This window comes from Trachypithecus francoisi, unplaced genomic scaffold (assembly GCF_009764315.1).
Source record: "Trachypithecus francoisi isolate TF-2019V2 unplaced genomic scaffold, Tfra_2.0 Lachesis_group10, whole genome shotgun sequence".
NCBI lineage: Eukaryota > Metazoa > Chordata > Mammalia > Primates > Cercopithecidae > Trachypithecus > Trachypithecus francoisi.
The window spans coordinates 116,010,077-116,029,646 of NW_022681455.1; the positions used below are offsets into that span (position 1 = coordinate 116,010,077).

At 46.4% G+C, this 19,570-nt stretch overlaps 1 protein-coding gene and 1 long non-coding RNA gene across 6 annotated transcripts in view; one reads left to right on the forward strand and one right to left on the reverse strand.

Moving 5' to 3' along the window:
- On the reverse strand, positions 1 to 18,075 carry TMEM170A (transmembrane protein 170A). 4 transcript variants are annotated; one of them, XM_033219045.1, is made up of 3 exons: positions 17,969 to 18,075; positions 5,201 to 5,302; positions 1 to 676 (listed from the first exon to the last, which is right to left on the reverse strand). In XM_033219045.1, the coding sequence occupies exons 2-3, from the start codon at positions 5,298 to 5,300 to the stop codon at positions 546 to 548; spliced, it is 231 nt and encodes a 76-aa protein (XP_033074936.1). In that variant the 5' UTR covers positions 5,301 to 5,302; positions 17,969 to 18,075; the 3' UTR covers positions 1 to 545. The 4 variants fall into 4 exon arrangements, with proteins under 4 accessions (XP_033074936.1, XP_033074935.1, XP_033074934.1 ...); XM_033219044.1 differs by having other exon boundaries at positions 5,132 to 5,302; positions 17,969 to 18,073; XM_033219043.1 differs by having other exon boundaries at positions 17,765 to 18,047.
- The window catches only part of LOC117088060, a 13,300-nt gene continuing 10,898 nt past the window's right edge, over positions 17,169 to 19,570 (forward strand). For both annotated transcript variants that reach the window (XR_004438984.1, XR_004438983.1), the window contains exon 1: positions 17,169 to 17,264. This is a non-coding gene — a long non-coding RNA (uncharacterized LOC117088060). The remainder of the gene's footprint in view (positions 17,265 to 19,570) is intronic.

Consider the following 19,570-nt stretch of genomic DNA (forward strand, 5'->3'; position numbering starts at 1 on the left):
TACTTAAAATTTTTTTCCTGTTTTATTTCACCAAATTTGTTTTTAAAACTATACTTAACCAAAACCTATTTGGCATTTACTGTCACTAAGATTTAGTAAAGAAAAGAGTTTGCCAAATTTTAATCAAGATTAGGTAAGATTTTAATACAACATACTCTGCTTATTTGAAATAAAACAGTATCTTCCATGGTTTCTTCAAAATATGCGACATCTCACAGAATACTGTAAATTTCAGTGCAAAGGATGCCACCCCAGAGACACTGTTGACTTGGCTTGGGTAAAGGTACATGTGAAAACTGCTTAAATTAAATATCTACAAAAAAGAAAGCCAAAAGACTTGTTATGGCTGAGAACGATAGGAGTCCACATAAGTCTTCAATTCTAGGAGCTTCAAAATGAAGAAAAGGCTGAGATGTTGTCCTTCACGTTCCTGTTCATCCAAGTTGCCTCCCTTTGAAGAACTAAGAAAACACTACACTCCATAATGTATTCTTCTGGAGGATTCCATAAAATTTAGGTTCAACATCTCAGCATAAGGATGTATGCTATAGAGTAGCTAAAATCCGTAAAAAGGAGACCACCACGACGCAAAACGTCTGTCCAGTGCCCAGAGTGAGGGCTTCAAATGGTATCATTTCCTTCCCTGCTGCTCGGTAAACTCCAGCAATAGCTGCACCTGATTTAAAACGCAAGAATGTTAAACAAAAACAAAAAACCAAGATTAACAAACTCATGAAAATACAACATTTAAAATACTACTGTCAGTAGAATGTTCCAGATTTTTTTTTTTTTTTTTTTTTTTTTTGAGATGGAGTCTCACTCTGTCGCCAGGCTGAAGTGCAGTGGTGCGAACTCAGCTCACCACAACCTCTGCCTGCACCGCACCCGGCCTGTTCCAGATTTTTATTTTATTTTATTTTTTTTTATTTTTTTGAGACGGAGTCTCGCTCTGTCGCCCAGGCTGGAGTGCAGTGGCCGGATCTCAGCTCACTGCAAGCTCCGCCTCCCGGGTTTACGCCATTCTCCTGCCTCAGCCTCCCGAGTAGCTGGGACTACAGGCGCCCGCCACCACGCCCGGCTAGTTTTTTGTATTTTTTAGTAGAGACGGGGTTTCACTGTGTTAGCCAGGATGGTCTCGATCTCCTGACCTCGTGATCCGCCCGTCTCAGCCTCCCAAAGTGCTGGGATTACAGGCTTGAGGCACCGCGCCCGGCCTCCAGATTTTTATATTGAAATCTACATCTTACAGAAATGTTAGGTTTTCCCTGTTCTTTCTGTGGACTACTCTAGGCTTTGAGTATTCATTACATGGCTTGCAGATCACTTTTAGATGCTGACTCCTTAAAACCAAGAGTCTCCTAGATTTATTGAATAAAATAATCTAGAAGAAATAATCAAAATCACAAAGATAGCAATTCCCACATGACCGGATTATGAACTCAAAAATATCTGTGTATTCCCCTACCAGTTACCCCATGCCTAGCCTTTAACAGGGACCTACTACATTTTTGGTAACAAATGAAAAATAGTCTTTTGAGTTAGACTAAGCAAGAAACGTTTCAGACCACAGGGAACCCCCTCCGCCACCTTCTGTCATACTCATAGTTCCCTTCAAGAAATGGATGGAGGAGGGAGTAGAGGGGTGAGAATGGAAGACAGGAGAACCTCTAAGTCATATTGTTATTAATTCACAGGGCATGAGAGGAGAGATTCAGGGATTCCTTCCTGTTTCCCAAGTCATTGATTGTTTTTATTATGTTAGTCACTGTAACTTCCCGCAAATTGAGAAAACAAAACAAAAACCCCTGTATCTATGCAGATACCCATCTAAGTTACTATAGGAGTTCAGCATTGTACCAAGAAAGTTAACATTTCATTTGTTTGAAAAGAACAGATCCAGCCAGGCGCGGTAGCTCACGCCTGTAATCCCGGCACTTTGGGAGGCCGAGGTGGTTGGATCATCTGAGCTAAGGAGTTTGAGACCAGCCTGGGCAACATGATGAAACCCCATCTCTACTAAAAATACAAAAAATTAGCCAAGTGTGGTGGCATGCACCTGTAATCCCTACTACTCGGGAGGCTGAGACAGGAGAGTTGCTTGAACCCAGGAGGCTGAGGTCGCTGTGAGCCGAGATTGCAACACTGCACTCAAGCCTGGGCAACAGAGCCAGATCCTGTCGCAAAAAAAAAAAAAGATCTGGCCAGGTACAGTGGCTCAAGCCTACAATCCCAGCATTCTGGAAGGCCGAGGCAGGAGGATCACTTAAGCCCAGGAGTTTGAGACCAGTCTGGGCAACATGACAAAACCTTGTCTTTACAAAAAATAGAAAAATTAGCTGGGTGTGGTGGCACGTGCCTGTAATCCTAGTTACTTAGGTGGCTGAGGTAGGAAGATCACTTGAGCTTGGAAGGTCAAGGCTGCAGGGAGCTGTGACTGTGCCACTGCACTCCAGCCCAGCTGACAGAGCAAGACCCTGTTCTCAAATAAAAATACATAAATAAAAATTTTAAAAAGAAAAGAATAGATCCAGATTTCCTATATGACCTTCCTCCACAAAATGCACCAAATAAAATTCTCCTTGGTCACAGCATGTTCATTCACTCAAATTTTCTTCTGCAGAACACTTCTGTGTTTTATAAGGTATGATCCCTATTCTCTAGGTACTTGGAATCTAGCTGGGAACACAAGACAGAAACAGATTTGCAATAATGCAAAATAACATACAGTGTCTCAATCACGTTTACAATTTTTTTTTTTGAGACAGTGTTTCACTCTTTCGCTCAGGCTGGAATGCCGTGCCATGATCACAGCTCCCTGCAGCCTCAATCACCAGGGTTCAAGTGATCCTCCTGAGCAGCTGGGACTAGAGGCACATGCCACCATGCCTGGCTATTTTATTTATTTATTTTTCGTAGAGACAGGGTCTCACTATGTTGCCCAGGCTAGTTTTGAACTCTTGGACTTGAGCGATCCTCATAAGCTGGCCTCCCAAAGTGCTGGGATTACACGCATAAACCACCATGCCTGGCACATTTCATAAATGTGATATGAAGGTATATTAACATTTTTTTTTATTAACATATTTTAACAAGAAGAAAGAACAGTATTAACCAAAGGTTGGCTGCCTTGAACATTTAGTGATTTCAAATGCCCACCTCCACTGGCAATGCATACATTTTGTTACTAACATCTGAAAGACATGTTTCATTGGGCCCCTTCAAAATTTAGGAACGCAGAAAGAGTGGGTTGGGTAGAAAGAAGCTTAAGGAACTTGAACTGGGCCCTGAAGTGGGACTGCGATAATGAAGTGAAGAAAGGAAAAAGTATATCCAAGGGAGCAGCAAATGGAAAGGGAATAGATTACTCATAGAGCCTTAAAGACAGAAATGAATACAATATGTATTCGACAATTACTATGTGTCAGGGATTATGTTTAAGTACATCATATACACATTGGCTCAATCACGCAAGGATATGAGGTGGGTAGTTTCATCCCTATTTTACTAAGAAATAAACAAAGACAGGCCCTAGGAGCCAGTCATCCTGGGACATAAGGTCTCCAAAGAAGCAGTAGGTGATACAGTTAGAACACAGAGAAACTAGGCCACTTTCTCTCAAAAAAAAAAAAAAAAAAAAAACCTCAAGTCAAAGACACAGAAGGCAAATGATTTCTGCTTGAAGCTAAGGTTTCAATTCACAGTGAAAAAAGTTACAAATCAGTAGGAATGTTACATTTCTACATTATAAGAATATATTTATATTTACATCTATACCTAAAAAAAGAAATATACACCAAGATGTAAACTGTGGCTATTATTTAGGGATGGGAAAATGGAGGATTTTACATTTTAATTATTTAGAACTTTTAGTTTATATAAAATACACATTTATATTTATGCATGAGCTTTAAAATAATTTAAACTTGTTGTTCTCATTTCTGTAACTGTGTCTTATCCCATAAGCAAAAGCCGTAGCAAAACAAATGTCCCAAAAACAGGCCTGAAAATAATTCATAACATCATGTTACTCCAATTCTTATTCAGAAAGTCCTAAGGGGAAAAAAATAACCAGAGCACTAACCAGGTACTTTTCTAAACAAGAATTCTTTTTTTTTTCCCCCTCGGGTCTTGCTCTGTGGCCCAGGCTGATCTGCTGTGGTGTGATCACGACTCACGGCAGCCCAGCCTGGACCTCCTGGCTCCAGCAATCCTCCCACGTCAGCCTCCCACGTAGCTGGAACCACAGGCACACACTACTACACTCAGCTACATTTTTTATTCTTATTTGTAGAGATGGGGTCTTGCTATGTTGTTCAGGCTAGTCTCAATTTCCTGGGCTTCAGCAAGCCTCCCACCTCTGCCTCCCAAAGTGCTGGGATCACAGTCATGAGCTACTACACCTAGCAAAGAATTCTTGTCATCAGAATTTGTCTTCTATCTTTACAGCAACCACATCCACATGAGTGGAAGTAATTCACGAACTATATTGCAGGGCCAACGCTCAAGAGATAGCTGATCAGAAAGGAGAAGTGGCTTCTGAAAAGATAAATTTTCCTCTTGCTGGTGGCCTCTCTCACAAGATATATCTCACAAAGTTTAACCCAATTTCCCTGAAGCCACTGAGATGAAATCTGACTCAATAAGTCAAAGAGGTTAGCCAAGTAATAGGGCCTTGGGGGTGGAAAAAAAATCAATACATTAAAAAAACTGGGCCAGGCACAGAGGCTCATGCCTGTAATCTCAGCCTTTTGGGAGGCTGAGGTGGGTAGATCGCTTGAGCTCAGGAGTTCAAGACCTGGGCAACATGACGAAACCCTGTCTCTAAAAAAATACAAAAAAATTAGCCAGGCATGGTGGCACACCCCTGTAGTCCAAGCTTCTTGGGAGGCTGATGTAAGAGGATTACTTGAGCCCAAGAGGTCGAGGCTGCGGTGAGCCAAGATTGCGACCACTGCACTCCGGCCTTGCTGACATAGGGAGACCTATCTTTAAAACAAACAAACAAAAAAAAATGACTTGTGGTTAAACGTCACTCTTTCCTTCATCCTACTCAGATATGTTTCTAAAATAGGTCCTGAAATTGACTAGTCATATTAAACATTTTTGACTGGTATTTTAATGTCTAACATACTTGTCAAGATTCCAGCAGTAATTGGTCCCACGATGCCCATCAACAGGATGCTTACAGACATGAACCTACCATATTTGTGATATCTGAGGGTGAAGAGGGCCAGTAATCCAGCAGGGACATGAAAGAAGAGAGAAGACACCAATGCCCACAGGAACACACCATACCACATCTCTACGAGGAAAGACAAAGAAAGGTTGTGAATCATTGCCTTTCCCAGGACAATCATTGCAGAGGGTACTCATCATACTCATGATTTCATTTTCAACACCATTTATTTTTTCTTTCCGAAAAAAAAATTTTTTTTTTTTTGAGTCGAAGTCTTGCTCTGTCGCCCAGGCTGGAGTGCAGTGACATGGTCTCGGCTCACTGCAAGCTCCGCCTCCTGGGTTCATGCCATTCTCCCGCCTCAGCCTCCTGAGTAGCTGGGACTACAGGCGCCCGCCACCACGCCCGGCTAATTTTTTGTATTTTTAGTAGAGATGGGGTTTCACCGTGTTAGCCAAGATGGTCTCGATCTCCTGACCTCATGATCCGCCCACCTCAGCCTCCCAAAGTGCTGGGATTACAGGCACGAGCCACCGCGCCCGGCCTGAAAAAATTTTTTTAAAGACAGGGTCTCACTCTGTCATCCAGACGGCAGTACAGTGGTACCATCATGGCTCACTGCAGCCTTGGCCTCCTAGGTCTGGGTGTTCTCCCGCCTTAGCCTCCGGAGTAGCTGGAACTACAGGCGTGTGCTAAATTTTTTTTTCTTTTGTTTGTATTTTCCTTTTTTATGAGACAAGGTCTCACTACTCTGTTGCCCAGGATGGAGTGCAGTGGCACAATCTCAGCTCACCGCAACCTCTGCCTCCCCAGTTCAAGTGATTCTCCAGCCTCAGCCTCCCGAGTAGCTGGGATTACAGGCGCATGCCACCACCCCTGGCTAATTTTTGCATTTTCAGTAGAGATGGGGTTTCACCATCTTGGCCAGGCTGGTCTCAAACTCCCGACCTCAGTTGATCCGCCCACCTTGGCCGCCCAAAGTGCTGGGATTACAGGCATTAGCCACTGCACCTGGCCTGTATTTTCTTTTTTTTTTTTTTTTGAGACGGAGTCTTACTCTGTCGCCAGGGCTGGAGTGCAGTGGCCGGTTCTCAGCTCACTGCAAGCTCCGCCTCCGGGGTTTATGCCATTCTCCTGCCTCAGCCTCCGAGTAGCTGGGACTACAGGCGCCCGCCACCTCGCCCGGCTAGTTTTTTGTATTTTTTAGTAGAGATGGGGTTTCACCGTGTTAGCCAGGATGGTCTCGATCTCCTAGCCTCCTGATCCGCCCGTCTCGGCCTCCCAAAGTGCTGCGATTACAGGCTTGAGCCACCGCGCCCGGCCTGTATTTTCTTTAGAGATGGGGTGTCACTGGGTTGCCCAGGCTGGTCTTGAATGCCTTGGCTCAAACGATCCGCCCACCTTGGCCTCCCAAAGGGCAGGGATTACAGGTGTGAGGCCACCGTCCCCGGCCTTCAACATCATTTACTTGCAAAGTAGGGTCCATCAGTCAAATATTCAAATATTGATGGTTTTAGAGGGTTCAACAAACTACTGCCCACAGACCTACCACCTGTTTTTTACACAGACTTATCTGAACCCATTCATTAATACTTTTATACACACACACTTATCTGAAAGCATTTACTTTTGTACACACATACTTATTCAACCCATGCCCTTTCATTTAGGTATTGTTTATGGCTGCTTTCCAGCTTCAAGTCCAAAGCTGATAACAATGACACAGACCACATGACCCCTAAAGCCTAAAATATTTACTATCTGGCCCTTCACAGAAAAAGCTGACCAATCCCTGTACCCTCAAACTGAAAAAAAAAGGTTCACCTAGATTTCAAAATTGACCTAAATAATGTCCCCCGACCATGGCTGGGCACGGTGGCTCACAACTGTAATCCCAACACTTTGGGTGGCCAAGGTGGCAGGTCGCTTGAGCCCAGGAGTTTGAGACTAGATTGGGCAATACAGGGAAACCCTGTCTCTACAAAAAATACAAAAATTAGCCTGGCATTGCATACCTGTAGTCCCAGCTACTCGAGACGCTGAGGTGGGAAGATTGCTTGAGCCTGGGGGGGGCAGAGGCTGCAGTGAGCTGAGATCATGCTACTGCACTCCTGCCTGGGCAACAGGGTGAGATGGTCTCAAAAAACGCCCCAAAAAACAAAAAACCCAAACAAAAATAATTCCCTCATAAGAGGCACAAGCCCAAGTACCAATTGGTAGGGTACTATGCAATCAATGCCTGCTGATCTTTCCTGACCTTTTGATCACTCAGTCTTCTAAAATGGATAGCTATACAATTATATTCATTCCACAATCATTTTAAAGAGAATGCAGTAAACATCAAGCCATCACCTCCTATTAGGATTTCAAAGCTCTTTAGGATATGAAATAAATACCAGAAAATATAAATGTTTGGCTTGAAGACAAACGGCAGGTAAACAACAGTACAGGTTAGGAGAGCTGGCTCCTACAAAACTGTAATTACTCTTAAGGTGTCTGTAATTCAGGCAACATTAAGATACATGTAATCATCAACTATGTATGAAAAACTATGCATGAGGCACCGTGGAAAATACAAAGAAAACAAAAGCGTCCTGCTGGAATGTGACTTTACAATTTGTTAAATGGTCCGTGTAGCATTTCCCCTCAATGAACCCAAGGCAACGCCTTAGAATCCTCAAGGTAGCTCTCTAGCTACCCATAGGGAGGGATTGGTGGTGACACGTTAGATAAAACTGTCCATCCTTGGCTAGAGGTAGACAAGTAGCAAGTGATTTTTGAGATCAGTGAAGAGCTTAGCTCAGCAGGGTTTCTTGACCACCACCCTCTGCCCTATTGACATTTGGACCGGGTAACTTTTCACTATGGGGGCTGCACTGTGCACTGTAGGATATGGAGAGGCACCTCTGGCCAGCAGCACTCTCTTCCCAGTCGCGTCAACCAAAATATTTCCAGACATTGTCAAATGTCCCCAGGGGGGCACAACTACTCTGATTAAAAACCACGGGCTTTACCAAAGCACAGAGGCTTTATAACAGCAATGATGGCTGTGCGTGGTAGCTCATGCCTGTAATCCCACCACTTTGGGAGGCAGAGATGGGTGAATCACGAGGTCAGGAGTTCGAGACCAGCCTGGCCAACATAATGAAACCCTGTCTCTACTAAAAATACAAAAAAACCCACAAAAACTTAGCCGGTCATGGTGGTGGGCGCCTGTAGTCCCAGCTACTTGGAAGGCTGAGGCAGGAGAATTGCTTCAACCCAGGAGGCAGAAGTTGCAGTGAGCCGAGATTACACCACTGCACTCCATCCTGGGTGACAGAGAATGACACTCTGTCTCAAAAAAAAAAAAAGAGCAATGACAGTTAAAGCTATAAAGACAGATGAGGGACACCCTTTGGGGAATTTGACACCAGACTAAGGACTTAACAAAAGATCTGAAGTGTCAATGTAGGTTTTAAGCAGTAAAGGGTTGTCACAGCATTATTCCACAGGCCCCACCTGGCACTCCTAGTTGGAATACAAACTGGAAAACCACCTTTTTGCAGGGTAATTTGGAAGTCAAATGTGCATGGCCCTTGCTGCAACAATTTTACTTCCAGGGATATACCCTACAGAAAAGCATAGGTAGGCAAGGACAGAGGTAACAAAAAGGTCCCAACAGCATTGTCTATAATAGCAAAAACTAGAAGTCACCTGCATGGCTATCACTGTAGGATTTGGAAAACACATTCTCTGCACCCACGTAATAGAACACTACACAGTTCCATTAAAATATGCAACAGATGTATATATACTGAAGGGGCAAGACGCCCAAGCCACATTGTGAAGTTACAAAAGCCAGCTGTATGTAGAAGAAGATCCTGTTTTTGAGAAAATAAACACAAAAAAAACATGCATATGGAAATGCTTCTATGTACTGAGCATGTTTATTTAATAAATATTTATTAGATAGGCCAGGCGCGGTGGCTCATGCCTATAATCCCAGCACTTGAAGCCAGGAGTTTGAGACCAGCCTGGCCAACATGGTGAAACACCGTCTCTCCTAAAAATACAAAAAAATTAGCTGGGCGTGGTGGCGAATGCCTGTAATCCCAGCTACTCAGGAGGCTGAAGCATGAGAATCGCTTGAACCCTGGAGGCAGAGGTCGCCATGAGCCAGGGAAAGAGAGCTAGACTTTAAAAAAAAAAAAAAAAGATAAAAAACAAAGCTTTTGTTTTCACAAGAACTGCTCAGGAAGAATGAGCCTATTGGGATGAACAATTTAAAAGAGACCAGCTAGGGGCATCAATCGGCTTGAGGGGATTAGAAAGGGGGAGGAGGGGAGGACCAGAAGCTTTACTGGGAGCTGTATTAGCACTGTAAGCGCACTGTCAGTGTGTGTGTTTTTCCCCAGATCAATGAAAACCACAGTTTTACGAAGGTATTTTTATTCCCTTTACACAGGCTTCTTAATCTTGTTGGGAAGCTGGATTTAAGGGGCTACTGGAGACAAGGGGTGGAGCCAAATCCCCTTAACCCTCCCTTGGCATTTTCACAGACGACTGCTCAAACTCTTTGCTCATTTTGAGTTAATAAAGCTTCAATTCAGAGCATATTCTGAATACTTCCAGTGAGAGTGCTCGTCTTGTTTTGGATAAATGGTTCTCAGCGAAAACAGCAAGGATGCCCCAATTAGGTCTCAATGCTTATTAAAAATAGCAAATGAGGCCAGGCACAGTGGGTCTTATCTGCAAGCCCAGCACTTGGGAGGCTGAGGCAGGTGGCTCATCTGCGGTTAGGAGTTCCAGATCAGCCAGGCCAACATGGCGAAACCCTGTCTCTACCAAAAAATATAAAAATTAGCGAGGTGGGGTGGTGCACGCCTGTAATCCCAGGGACGCGAGAGGCTAAGGAACGAATCTTCCTCCACCAATGAAAAAAGTCACCTTTAGTCAAGAGTGTCAATCAGAAATTGAGGGCAGGATTCCTGGTCCTCAGGGTTTCAGGCCCCACCTCTTCCACAACAAACCCATATCCTCCTGCAGTTTCTTTTCTGGCTGCCATTAGGCCAGGAGCTATTCCTGCCTTCCTCTGCCAAGAGACTTGCCCTCCCTGGCTGGGAGCAGCTCCAGAGGGGGAAGTGCCTGGGTCTGGATACTGCTTCTCCCTAACAAATGTGCACCCACCAGAGCTGTGGCACCCACAAATTCCTCCTGCCTGGGCAGCTACTGTGGCCCCTGGCTCAGTCAAGAGCAGCCTGGCCTCCCAGCTGAGGCCCCCTGTCCGCCACCCACCGCCAGCTTATCCCCAAGCCCCAGCACGGCACCATGCCTTCTTCCAAAGCAGAAAGACCATCTTCTATCCCGAATCCTCACCTGCCACTCCCGTATCAATCTGATCCTCTGACCACCCAAACACCTAGTCTGCAGAAAGTTCTATGATGGCACCAGGAATTCACTGGTCCAAAGTGGACAAATGAGGTGCAAACCTGCCTCCAAGAACTCAGAACAATCTTCACCTGGCTGCTGTCTGCCCCTACTGACCTGAGACCAGCCCTGGGTCCCCGCTATCCAGGGCTTCTGCTGGAGATGCCAGAGTTTTAGAGATAAGCTCTGCTTTCTGCAGTAACTCAAGGCACTGCTGGAGCCTGGCGTCCTACCAGCTGCCCCAGAACCACTGAGACCTTGAACTGGGAGGCAAAGCCTTAATATGCCAGAAACATATGAAGCTGGTAATTTCCAGGAAGGCAGGTTGGAACACAGGTGTGCCATCCAACTGCTAAGGGCTGAATTATGTGCCCCTACTATTCATGTGTTAAACCCAACAGGCCTGTGGTCTTATGAGAGGAAGAGATTCTCAATTTCTTGATACCTGTCTCTCTCTGACATGTGAAGACATGGTGAGAAGGCAAGTCAAGAAGAGGGTCTTCACCAGAACCCAACCATCCTGGCACCCTAATCTCAGCCTTCCAGCCTCCAGAACTGAGGAGACGATGTCTGTCATTTAAGACAGCTAGTCTGTGGTACTTTGTTATGGCGGCCCATGATGAGACAAAAATGTCACCCATCCCCACTTCCCTAGGAGCACAGCCCCTGCCCCAGGAGGCCTGCTCAGTCACCAACCCACATCTCAATTTTCCAAAAAGCTTAAAGGCCAGTTTGTAAACAGTGCCTGGCATACACAGCAGGCGAACACCTCTCTGCGGTTCTGAGAAGGAGAGGCACACTGCACTCCCTACAACCCTGAGCCACATCCATTAGCTCCTTCACTATATATTTTATATAGCATCACTAAAGTCATTTCAAGTAGGAAAAAAAGGTTTTATTATAGATGAGCAGAGGAGTATGCTTATAAAACACTCTCACATGAGGTTATTACAGGACTCTAAATAGCAAAGGCAAACCCGGATCTAAAAGGCTTCTTAAAAAACTAAGTGATTTCCCTTTAATCTACTGCACCTTAATTTGCCATCTATTTAATAGCTGTTTATCGATCGTCATACAGTACTTTTCATTTCACTGGCTCAAAACTCTCTCAGAAATCTTTGTCTACATATCTTACAGTATTCATTTGTTCACTGCTTTAAAGTAAGTATATTGCTTCGGGTTTGTTTACTTTGGCAGCTAAAGGCACATCATCTCCCTATGGTGAAGTTAAATCAGGTAACTAATCTGTAATATAATATGATATTGGAAAATGAGATTAAGCATTGTGGTAGAATGGGCTCCCAAAGGTGTTCGCATTCCCATCTCCAAAACCTGTGAACAGATTACCTTTCATGGGTAAAAGGACATTGTGGTGACTAAAGTAAGGATCTTGCAAAAGGAGATTGTCTTGGATTTTCCAGTTAGGTCTAATGTAAGCACAGGGTCTTTGTAAGAGGGAGGTAGGAGATGAGAGTCAGAGAGATTTGAAGATATTATGCTGCTGGCTATGAAGAAGAGGAGGAGGCCAAGCATCAGGGAACATAGGTGGATGCTTTTCCTCTAGACGCTGGAAAAGGCAGGAAAAAAAATTCTTACTAAAAGTTCTAGAAGGAACACAGCCCTGCTAAACCTTGGTTTTAGCCCACACGCACCCAATTTGGACTTCTGACCTTCATAATTGTAAGACAATAAAATCTGTATGGCTTTAAGCTGCTAAACTTGTGGAATTAATTACAGTAGCAATAGCAGAGTCATAAAAACACTAAGAAGTTAATCGCTGATCAGTCAAATATATATTGACCTTATTCTATATGCTGACATATCAGTAAAAAGACTAAGATCCCTACCCTAAAAGATATTTGAGGGTTTCCTTGAGGATATATGTTTAGACAGATATATATATATATATATATATATATTTTTTTTTTGAGATGAAGTCTCACACTGTTGTCCAGGCTGGAGTGCAGTGGCATGATATCAGCTCACTGCAACCTCTACCTCCTGGGTTCAAGCTATTATTCTGCCTCAGCCTACCAAGTAGCTGGGACTACAGGTGCGCGCCACCATGCCCAGCTAATTTTTGCATTTTTAGTAGAGATGGGGCTTCACCATATTGGCCAGGCTGGTCTCGAACTCCTGACCTCAGGTGATTCACCCGCCTTGGCCTCCCAAAGTGCTGTGATTACAGGCGTGAGTCACTGTGCCCGGCCTAGACAGACATATCTTTTAGATATTCAGAGAGATATTGCAGTGAAAGAGAACAAACAGCAGAATCCTCTAGTGGATTCTGTATTAACAAAAGGGGTCTATAACGGCTGGCTCCCTGGCCTCTAACCTTTACAGCAGAGTCACCTAACTCCCAACCAAGACCTCAAGACCAACCTGGCCCCAAATGGCAGCAATGGAAAGAACCTGAACCAAGTGGGCAGAGTGAGGCTCAGCACTCAGCCCTCCTTCCAGCTGGCCCCACTCTCATCTTGTGTTCCAGTGAACAACTGGGTCAACACAGCCAGTTCCTCTGGGGTTCTAAGCAGACCACATGAGTCCTCCTGGGGATTAAGAGTCTTACGCAGTCTGGGCAGATCTCGGTGGCTCACGCCTGTAATCCCAGCACTTTAGGAGGCTGAGGTAGGTGGACCACCTGAGGTCAGGAGTTCAAGACCAGCCTGGCCAACATGGTGAAACCCCGTCTCTGCTAAAAGTACAAAAATTGGCCAGGTGTGGTGGCGCCGGCCTGTAATCCCAGCTACTCTGGAGGCTGAGGCAGGAGAATCACTTGATCCTGCAAGGTAGAGATTATAGTGAGCCAAGATCACACCATTGCACTCCAGCCTGGGCAACAGAGCTAAAGTCTGTCTCAAAAAAAAAAAAAAAAAAAAAAAAAGAGTCTATGTAGTCCTGCAACTCTAAGCTAAAGTTGAGCTATCTTGATACTAATCACCCATCAGCCTACAGCTCTGCACGTTGTGCACTGGGAGGCTCCTCTCTTGCCAAATCCCACCTCCCTGCCTGGAGGTCCAACTGTCCCCTCCACTCCTCCCTAACAAGAGGACGTGCCCACTGAACTACCAACTGTAGTCAACCACCTGTCTGTGGATCCTGCCTGCCTGCTCCTCCCTGGTTCTTGGGTGTGCCCCTGGCCTGCCTCACCTCAGTCCTGGCCTGACCAGACCTTGTCTGTCCTGATAGGGCCTTCTATCTATCCTCCATGCAAAGTCATTGTTTCCTAAGTTTCTTCTTTGTACAAAGAAGGTTTCTTCTCAGGATGATGCAAATATTCTCAAACTAATTGTGATAGTTATATAACTCTGTAAATATACTAAAACCCACTGGATTGTACACTTTTTAAAAAAGTCAGAATCATCCCATCTCTGCTCCAAACTCCCCAGTAGAGCCCTCCAGGATCTGCCCTCCCCTCCTTCTCTCCACCTTGCCCACATAGTCCCTCCAGGCACCCTGGGCTCCTCAGTGTTTCTTCTGCAAGCTCCTGTTCCAGGAGCTCTGAATCTGCTGCTCCCTGGCCTAGAACACTTGCTCTTCCTCCAGTAGCTGTTGGCTCATTAGCTCACTACTCACTTTCTTCAGATTTTGACTCCAATATCATCACCACCCAGGGCCTCCCCATCACTTTACAGCAAACAGCATTCCACCTGAGCCACACAGGTCCTGCCCCCTTCCTAGGCCCCTCACCACCAGCTGTTTTGTTTGTTTTCTCTCTCCCCATTTGAATGAAAGTTCCACGTGGGAAGGGGCTTTGTTTTGTTACTATGGCATCTTGACTTGGTGCCTAGAAAACAACAGGCACACAATTAACACAGAGCAAATATTTTTTGAGTGAATGAACACACTGGTTTAAGTGTGACCAGTCTTGACTTCTGCAAGGACAACACAAAAACATTACTGGGTTTTTAATTATTTTAATAAGATCTAATTTGACACTGATTTAGTGAAATCTGTATCTTCCGAAGATGCATGTCATTCCTGATACAAGATAAAGATCTCAGTTTCGTGGTTTTGAGGTTTGTTAAAAATGACAACAGTAAAGGAAAAAATTTTAACTGCATTTGTAGTTTAGCCATTTACTAATACAGAGTCTCACTCTGTAGCCCAGGCTGGGGTGCGGGGGCATGATGTCGGCTCACTGTAACCTTCCCCTCTCAGGTTCAAGCTATTCTCCTGCCTCAGCCTCCCGAGTAGCTGGAATTACAGGTATGCACCACCACGCCCGGCAAATTTTTGTATTTTTAGTAGAGATGGGGTGTCACCATGTTGGCCAGGTTAGTCTCAAACTCCTGACCTCAGATGATCTGCCCGCTTTGGCCTCCCAAAGCGCTGGGATTACAGGTGTGAGCCACCGCAACCAGCCGATTTAGTCATTTAGATGTCTACCTAATCCTCCCTAGGTAAATGGCTAAACTGCAAATACAGGTAATAAAGAAAAAATCAATTCAGTGCTTCCTCATATACATAAATACGTCAGAATACTTCAGAACAATGATTCTGCCATAATGAGTTGGAATAAACTGCAAGTAACCTTTTCTGTGGGGCCAAAATAGTAATACACCAGATTCAAGACAATGAATGCCACTCCCGTTAAACACTTAGCAGTAAGAGAGGATGTGGATACCCTTACAGTAGAGTTTTCATAGACACCATCTTCACCAAATGATCAAACTTAGCAGTACTATCAATGAAGATACAAACTGACATTAAATGTCTCTTTTTTTGTTGAGAGGAAGTCTCGCTCTGTCACCCAGGCTGAAGTGCAGTGGCACAATCTTGGCTCACTGCAACCTCTGCCTCCTAGGTTCAAGAGATTCTCCTGCCTCAGCCTCCCAAGTAGCTGGGATTACAGGTACACATCGCTATGCCTAATTTTTGTATTTTTAGTAGAGACAAGGCTTGTCTTGAACTCCTGACCTCAGGTAATAAACCTGCCTCAGCCTCCCAAAGTGCTGGGATTCCAGGTGTGAGCCACCGCGCCGGGCTGACATTCAATGTCTCTTGATGTGATGTACTGGTGAGTGGACATCACTTAGGTAGGTGGCTTTCTGACCAAAAATGTTTTTTTTTTTTTTTTTTTTGAGACGGAGTCTTGCTCTGTCGCCCAGGCTGGAGTGCAGTGGCCGGCTCTCAGCTCACTGCAAGCTCCGCCTCCTGGGTTCACGCCATTCTCCTGTCTCAGCCTCCCGAGTAGCTGGGACTACAGGCGCCCGCCTCGTCGCCCGGCTCGTTTTTTGTATTTTTTAGTAGAGACGGGGTTTCACCGTATTAGCCAGGATGGTCTCGATCTCCTGACCTCTTGATCCGCCCGTCTCGGCCTCCCAAAGTGCTGGGATTACAGGCTTGAGCCACCGCGCCCGGCCCAAAAATGTTTAATCTAAATCTAATCATGAAGAAAATCTAATGAACCTAGATTGTAAAATAGCCTATAAAACAATTCACATGGACTCTTCCAAAATGTTCATCTTAAAAAAATTCAAACAAGGAAGGAGATGTTTCAGCTAAATGAAACTAAAGAGATGGGACAACTTAATGTAATGTGTGAACCTTAGATCATGGAATATATTTTTTTTTAAGGAAAAAAATCTATGTGGACAATTGGAGAAACTTAAGGCCCATACGTTAGATAACATCATTCTATCATGTTCAATTTCTTGTATGTGATATGGTTTTGTGGATGATAGAAAATGGTTTTTAGAAGATACATGCTAAGATTACCAGGCATCAAGTAAGTGTTATGACTTCTGCAACTTCCTATTGAGTAACTCCAGAGTTGAAATGGGACATGTGACATACATCTAAGTGTTCTATGTAATACATGTGATTAGATATATATAGAAAGAGAAACCCAAAAAATCAAAATATTTCTGAATCTAAGTAAAGGGTACATGGGTATTCGTTGTACCGTTCTCTCAACTGTTCGGCAGGCTTGAAATTTTTCAGGAAAGGGGAAAATTAAGGAAACAAAAATTAATCTGGTCCCAGTAGTGCCTCCAGATTGCAAAAACATTTCATTTTTCACACAGTGTCCCCAGAATACCATCAATTTTTTGATATCACTGTCTAAAGTGATCCCAGCACCTTCTGAAATGACGTGAGCTGCCAGATTCTCATTTCAGGCATGACCACAAGCAAACATCTGCATCTGACCCCAACCTGCCTGATGACCTTACCCGCTACTTCACAATCCCTATTTCACAATCCCTCCGGGAAAATCCCTGGGCACATGATAACACTGCAAGTCCCAGGTGTGCGCTGAACGGCGCCTGGCAGTCGCTGCCCAGGGAATGAGAAATCACAGGTGCCTTGTTTCGAACTAGAGGCTGGAATCTCGTCCTCCTTCCCTCTGCTCTGGTCCCTCATTGTTTATGAAGATCTCAGTCCCCTCTGCTGGGAGCCCCACCTCCCCTTCCAGGGCCAGGGGCCCCAGTCTTCTTGCCTTTCAAGGTCTACATGAATAACTGTGCCTCCCCTCAAAACCTTTCTCCTCCTTCCCAGATGAGTCCTCTCTCCTCCCTCCAGCTTTCCGCGCACGGAGAGTTCTTCCAGGCATTAGAAATCTGAGCAACCCTCCCAGCAGGCCCACCTCACGCCGCAGCGGGGAGGAAGAGTTCAAAGGAAGCTGTGCCAAAGATCTGGAAGGCTTAGTGGGAGAACCGGCAACAGGTGGCACCAGGTCTGGGAAAGAGATTCCTAGAAAGCGGAGCGGGTCTCGGAGGGGGTGGATTTGGCCCGAGGCGTCAGCGATCAGCGAAGGCAAGGGGAGCGCGAACTCTGACCCCTTAGCCTGGCCGGGCCGCTCCAAGGCACCTCGAAGGAGGCCGAGCGCCGTGCGGCAACCCAGGCAGGGCAGGAACCACCGCCTCCCGGGCTCGTGGGGTGCAGCTCTGAACCTGAACCGCTAGGGTGGCAGCCGGGCGCCCTCCAGTCCCGGGCCCACCTGCGGCCGTTCCCTGCACCTCACGCCCAGCGGGACTCCTGGGCCCGGCCTCAGGGACTGGCGAGGAAGTGACGGGGAAAGGGGCTCCAGACAAGGAGCAGGACCCAGCTCCAGGAGGACGGCGCCCACCCAGTAGGTCAGGGGCGCACCAGGGACCCCGCCCAGACTCGGGGCGCCCACAGCCCTGCCGAGGCGACGGCGGGGCGCGCAGTGCGCAGGCGCGGGGCGGGCCGTACCTGGGAAGGAGCAGAGGGAAGTAGAGTTGGGGCACAGGGTCCCGTTGCCCACCCGCGGCACAACCTTCAGGCTCAGGATCTGCTGCAGGAGCCCGGCCGACCCGCCGCTGCCGCCGCTCCCCTCGCGCTCCATCCCGTCGCCATTCACCACAGAGAAATGAGGGACGAGCGCCCGAAGTGCGGCAGCGGCCAGCCACCACTCACCCTCGCCGCCTCAGCGTCACCTCCAGCCGAGGCCCTCTTCCCCCAATCCCAACGGCGCTGCCAAGTGACCGTTGCCTCCTCCAATCACAAGGCTCCGCAGCGCGCGAGCGCAGGGCCAGGGTTGTTCCCGCCCCCAATGTTGCGCAGGGCTCGCACAGACCCAGCCCCCAGAGACGCGCCCCCTCCTGGACGGCGCGCTCTGGGACCGCGCGCCCAGCTCTGCCCTTCTCTGCAGCGCCCCCTGCGACGAAGTAGGGAATTGCATGCGCCCCACCAGACCCGAGGTATGGAGTTACCAGGGATCTGGAAAAATACAGTGATGGAACGGATGTGTAAAGTTCTAGTTATGACTGAACTCCAGCATTTATGAAACCTTCATGAACAGAACAAGAACGTTCTCTGTTTAAAACTGATAGTAGAAAGAGCCCATGCAAAGGCTGGTGTTGGACTGGAATGGGAGGGAAGCCATATATAGCCTCTATAGAGCTCGACTTAGTTTTAAATAAAATAAAATGTAAAGAGATTAGGTTCAGAGCAACAAAATTGGATCACACTTTTTTTTTTTTTTTTTTTTTTTGAGGCGGAGTCTCGCTCTGTCGCCCGGACTGGAGTGCAGTGGCCGGATCTCAGCTCACTGCAAGCTCCGCCTCCCGGGTTTCCGCCATTCTCCTGCCTCAGCCTCCCGAGTAGCTGGGACTACAGGCGCCCGCCACCTCGCCCGGCTAGTTTTTGTATTTTTAGTAGAGACGGGGTTTCACCGTATTAGCCAGGATGGTCTCGATCTCCTGACCTCGTGATCCGCCCGTCTCGGCCTCCCAAAGTGCTGGGATTACAGGCTTGAGCCACCGCGCCCGGCCTGGATCACACTTTATTTGTTTGTTTGTTTTTCTTTTTTTTGAGACAGAGTCTCGCTCTGTGGCCCAGGCTGAAGTGCAGCGGCGCGATCTCGGCTCACTGCAAGCTCCGCCTCCCGGGTTCAGGCCATTCTCCTGCCTCAGCCTCCCGAGTAGCTGGGACTACAGGCGCCCGCCACCATGCCCGGCTAATTTTTTGTAGTTTTAGTAGAGACGGGGTTTCACCGTGTTAGCCAGGATGGTCTCGAATTCCTGACCTCGTGGATCACACATTTTTGTCTCACCTCCCTTCAGAGAGCCTGTTAACATGAAGGCAGAGAAATCGTAAAAAGGAATAAGCTAATGTTCCGTCTGTTTGCACTGCTGTAACAAAGTACCTGAGACTGGGCACTTTATTAACAACAGAAATGTATGTTCTAGCAGTTCTGGAAGCTGGGAGGTCCGAGATCAAGGTCACAGCAGGTTCTATGTCTGAGGACGGCCCGTTCCTCACAGATAGCACCGCCGAGGAATCCTCACATGGTAACAAAGGGAGCCCACTCTCCGAATCCCTTTTATAAGAGTCCGAATCCCATAATGAGGACTCTGCTCTTCTGACTTAATCATCTCCTAAAGGCCCCTTCTCTCAGTACTATCGCATTCCCATGAAGTTTCAGGACATGCATTTGGGGGAACACATTCAGAGCACAGCAGCCAATAACAATAGTGTTCTGGAAGGGAAGTTACCAAGGATAAGTGATGTCCACAA

Excerpts from the sequence above, each read along its gene's own strand:
- TMEM170A (XM_033219042.1), bottom strand. The coding sequence starts at position 17,897 with ATGGAGCGCGAGGGGAGCGGCGGCAGCGGCGGGTCGGCCGGGCTCCTG. Across the intron at positions 5,303-17,764 it reads TTCCCTCTGCTCCTTCCCAG|AGATGTGGTATGGTGTGTTC; the intron begins GTACGGCCCGCC and ends CTTTCCTCGTAG. Across the intron at positions 677-5,131 it reads TACTGCTGGAATCTTGACAA|GTGCAGCTATTGCTGGAGTT; the intron begins GTATGTTAGACA and ends GTTTTAAATCAG.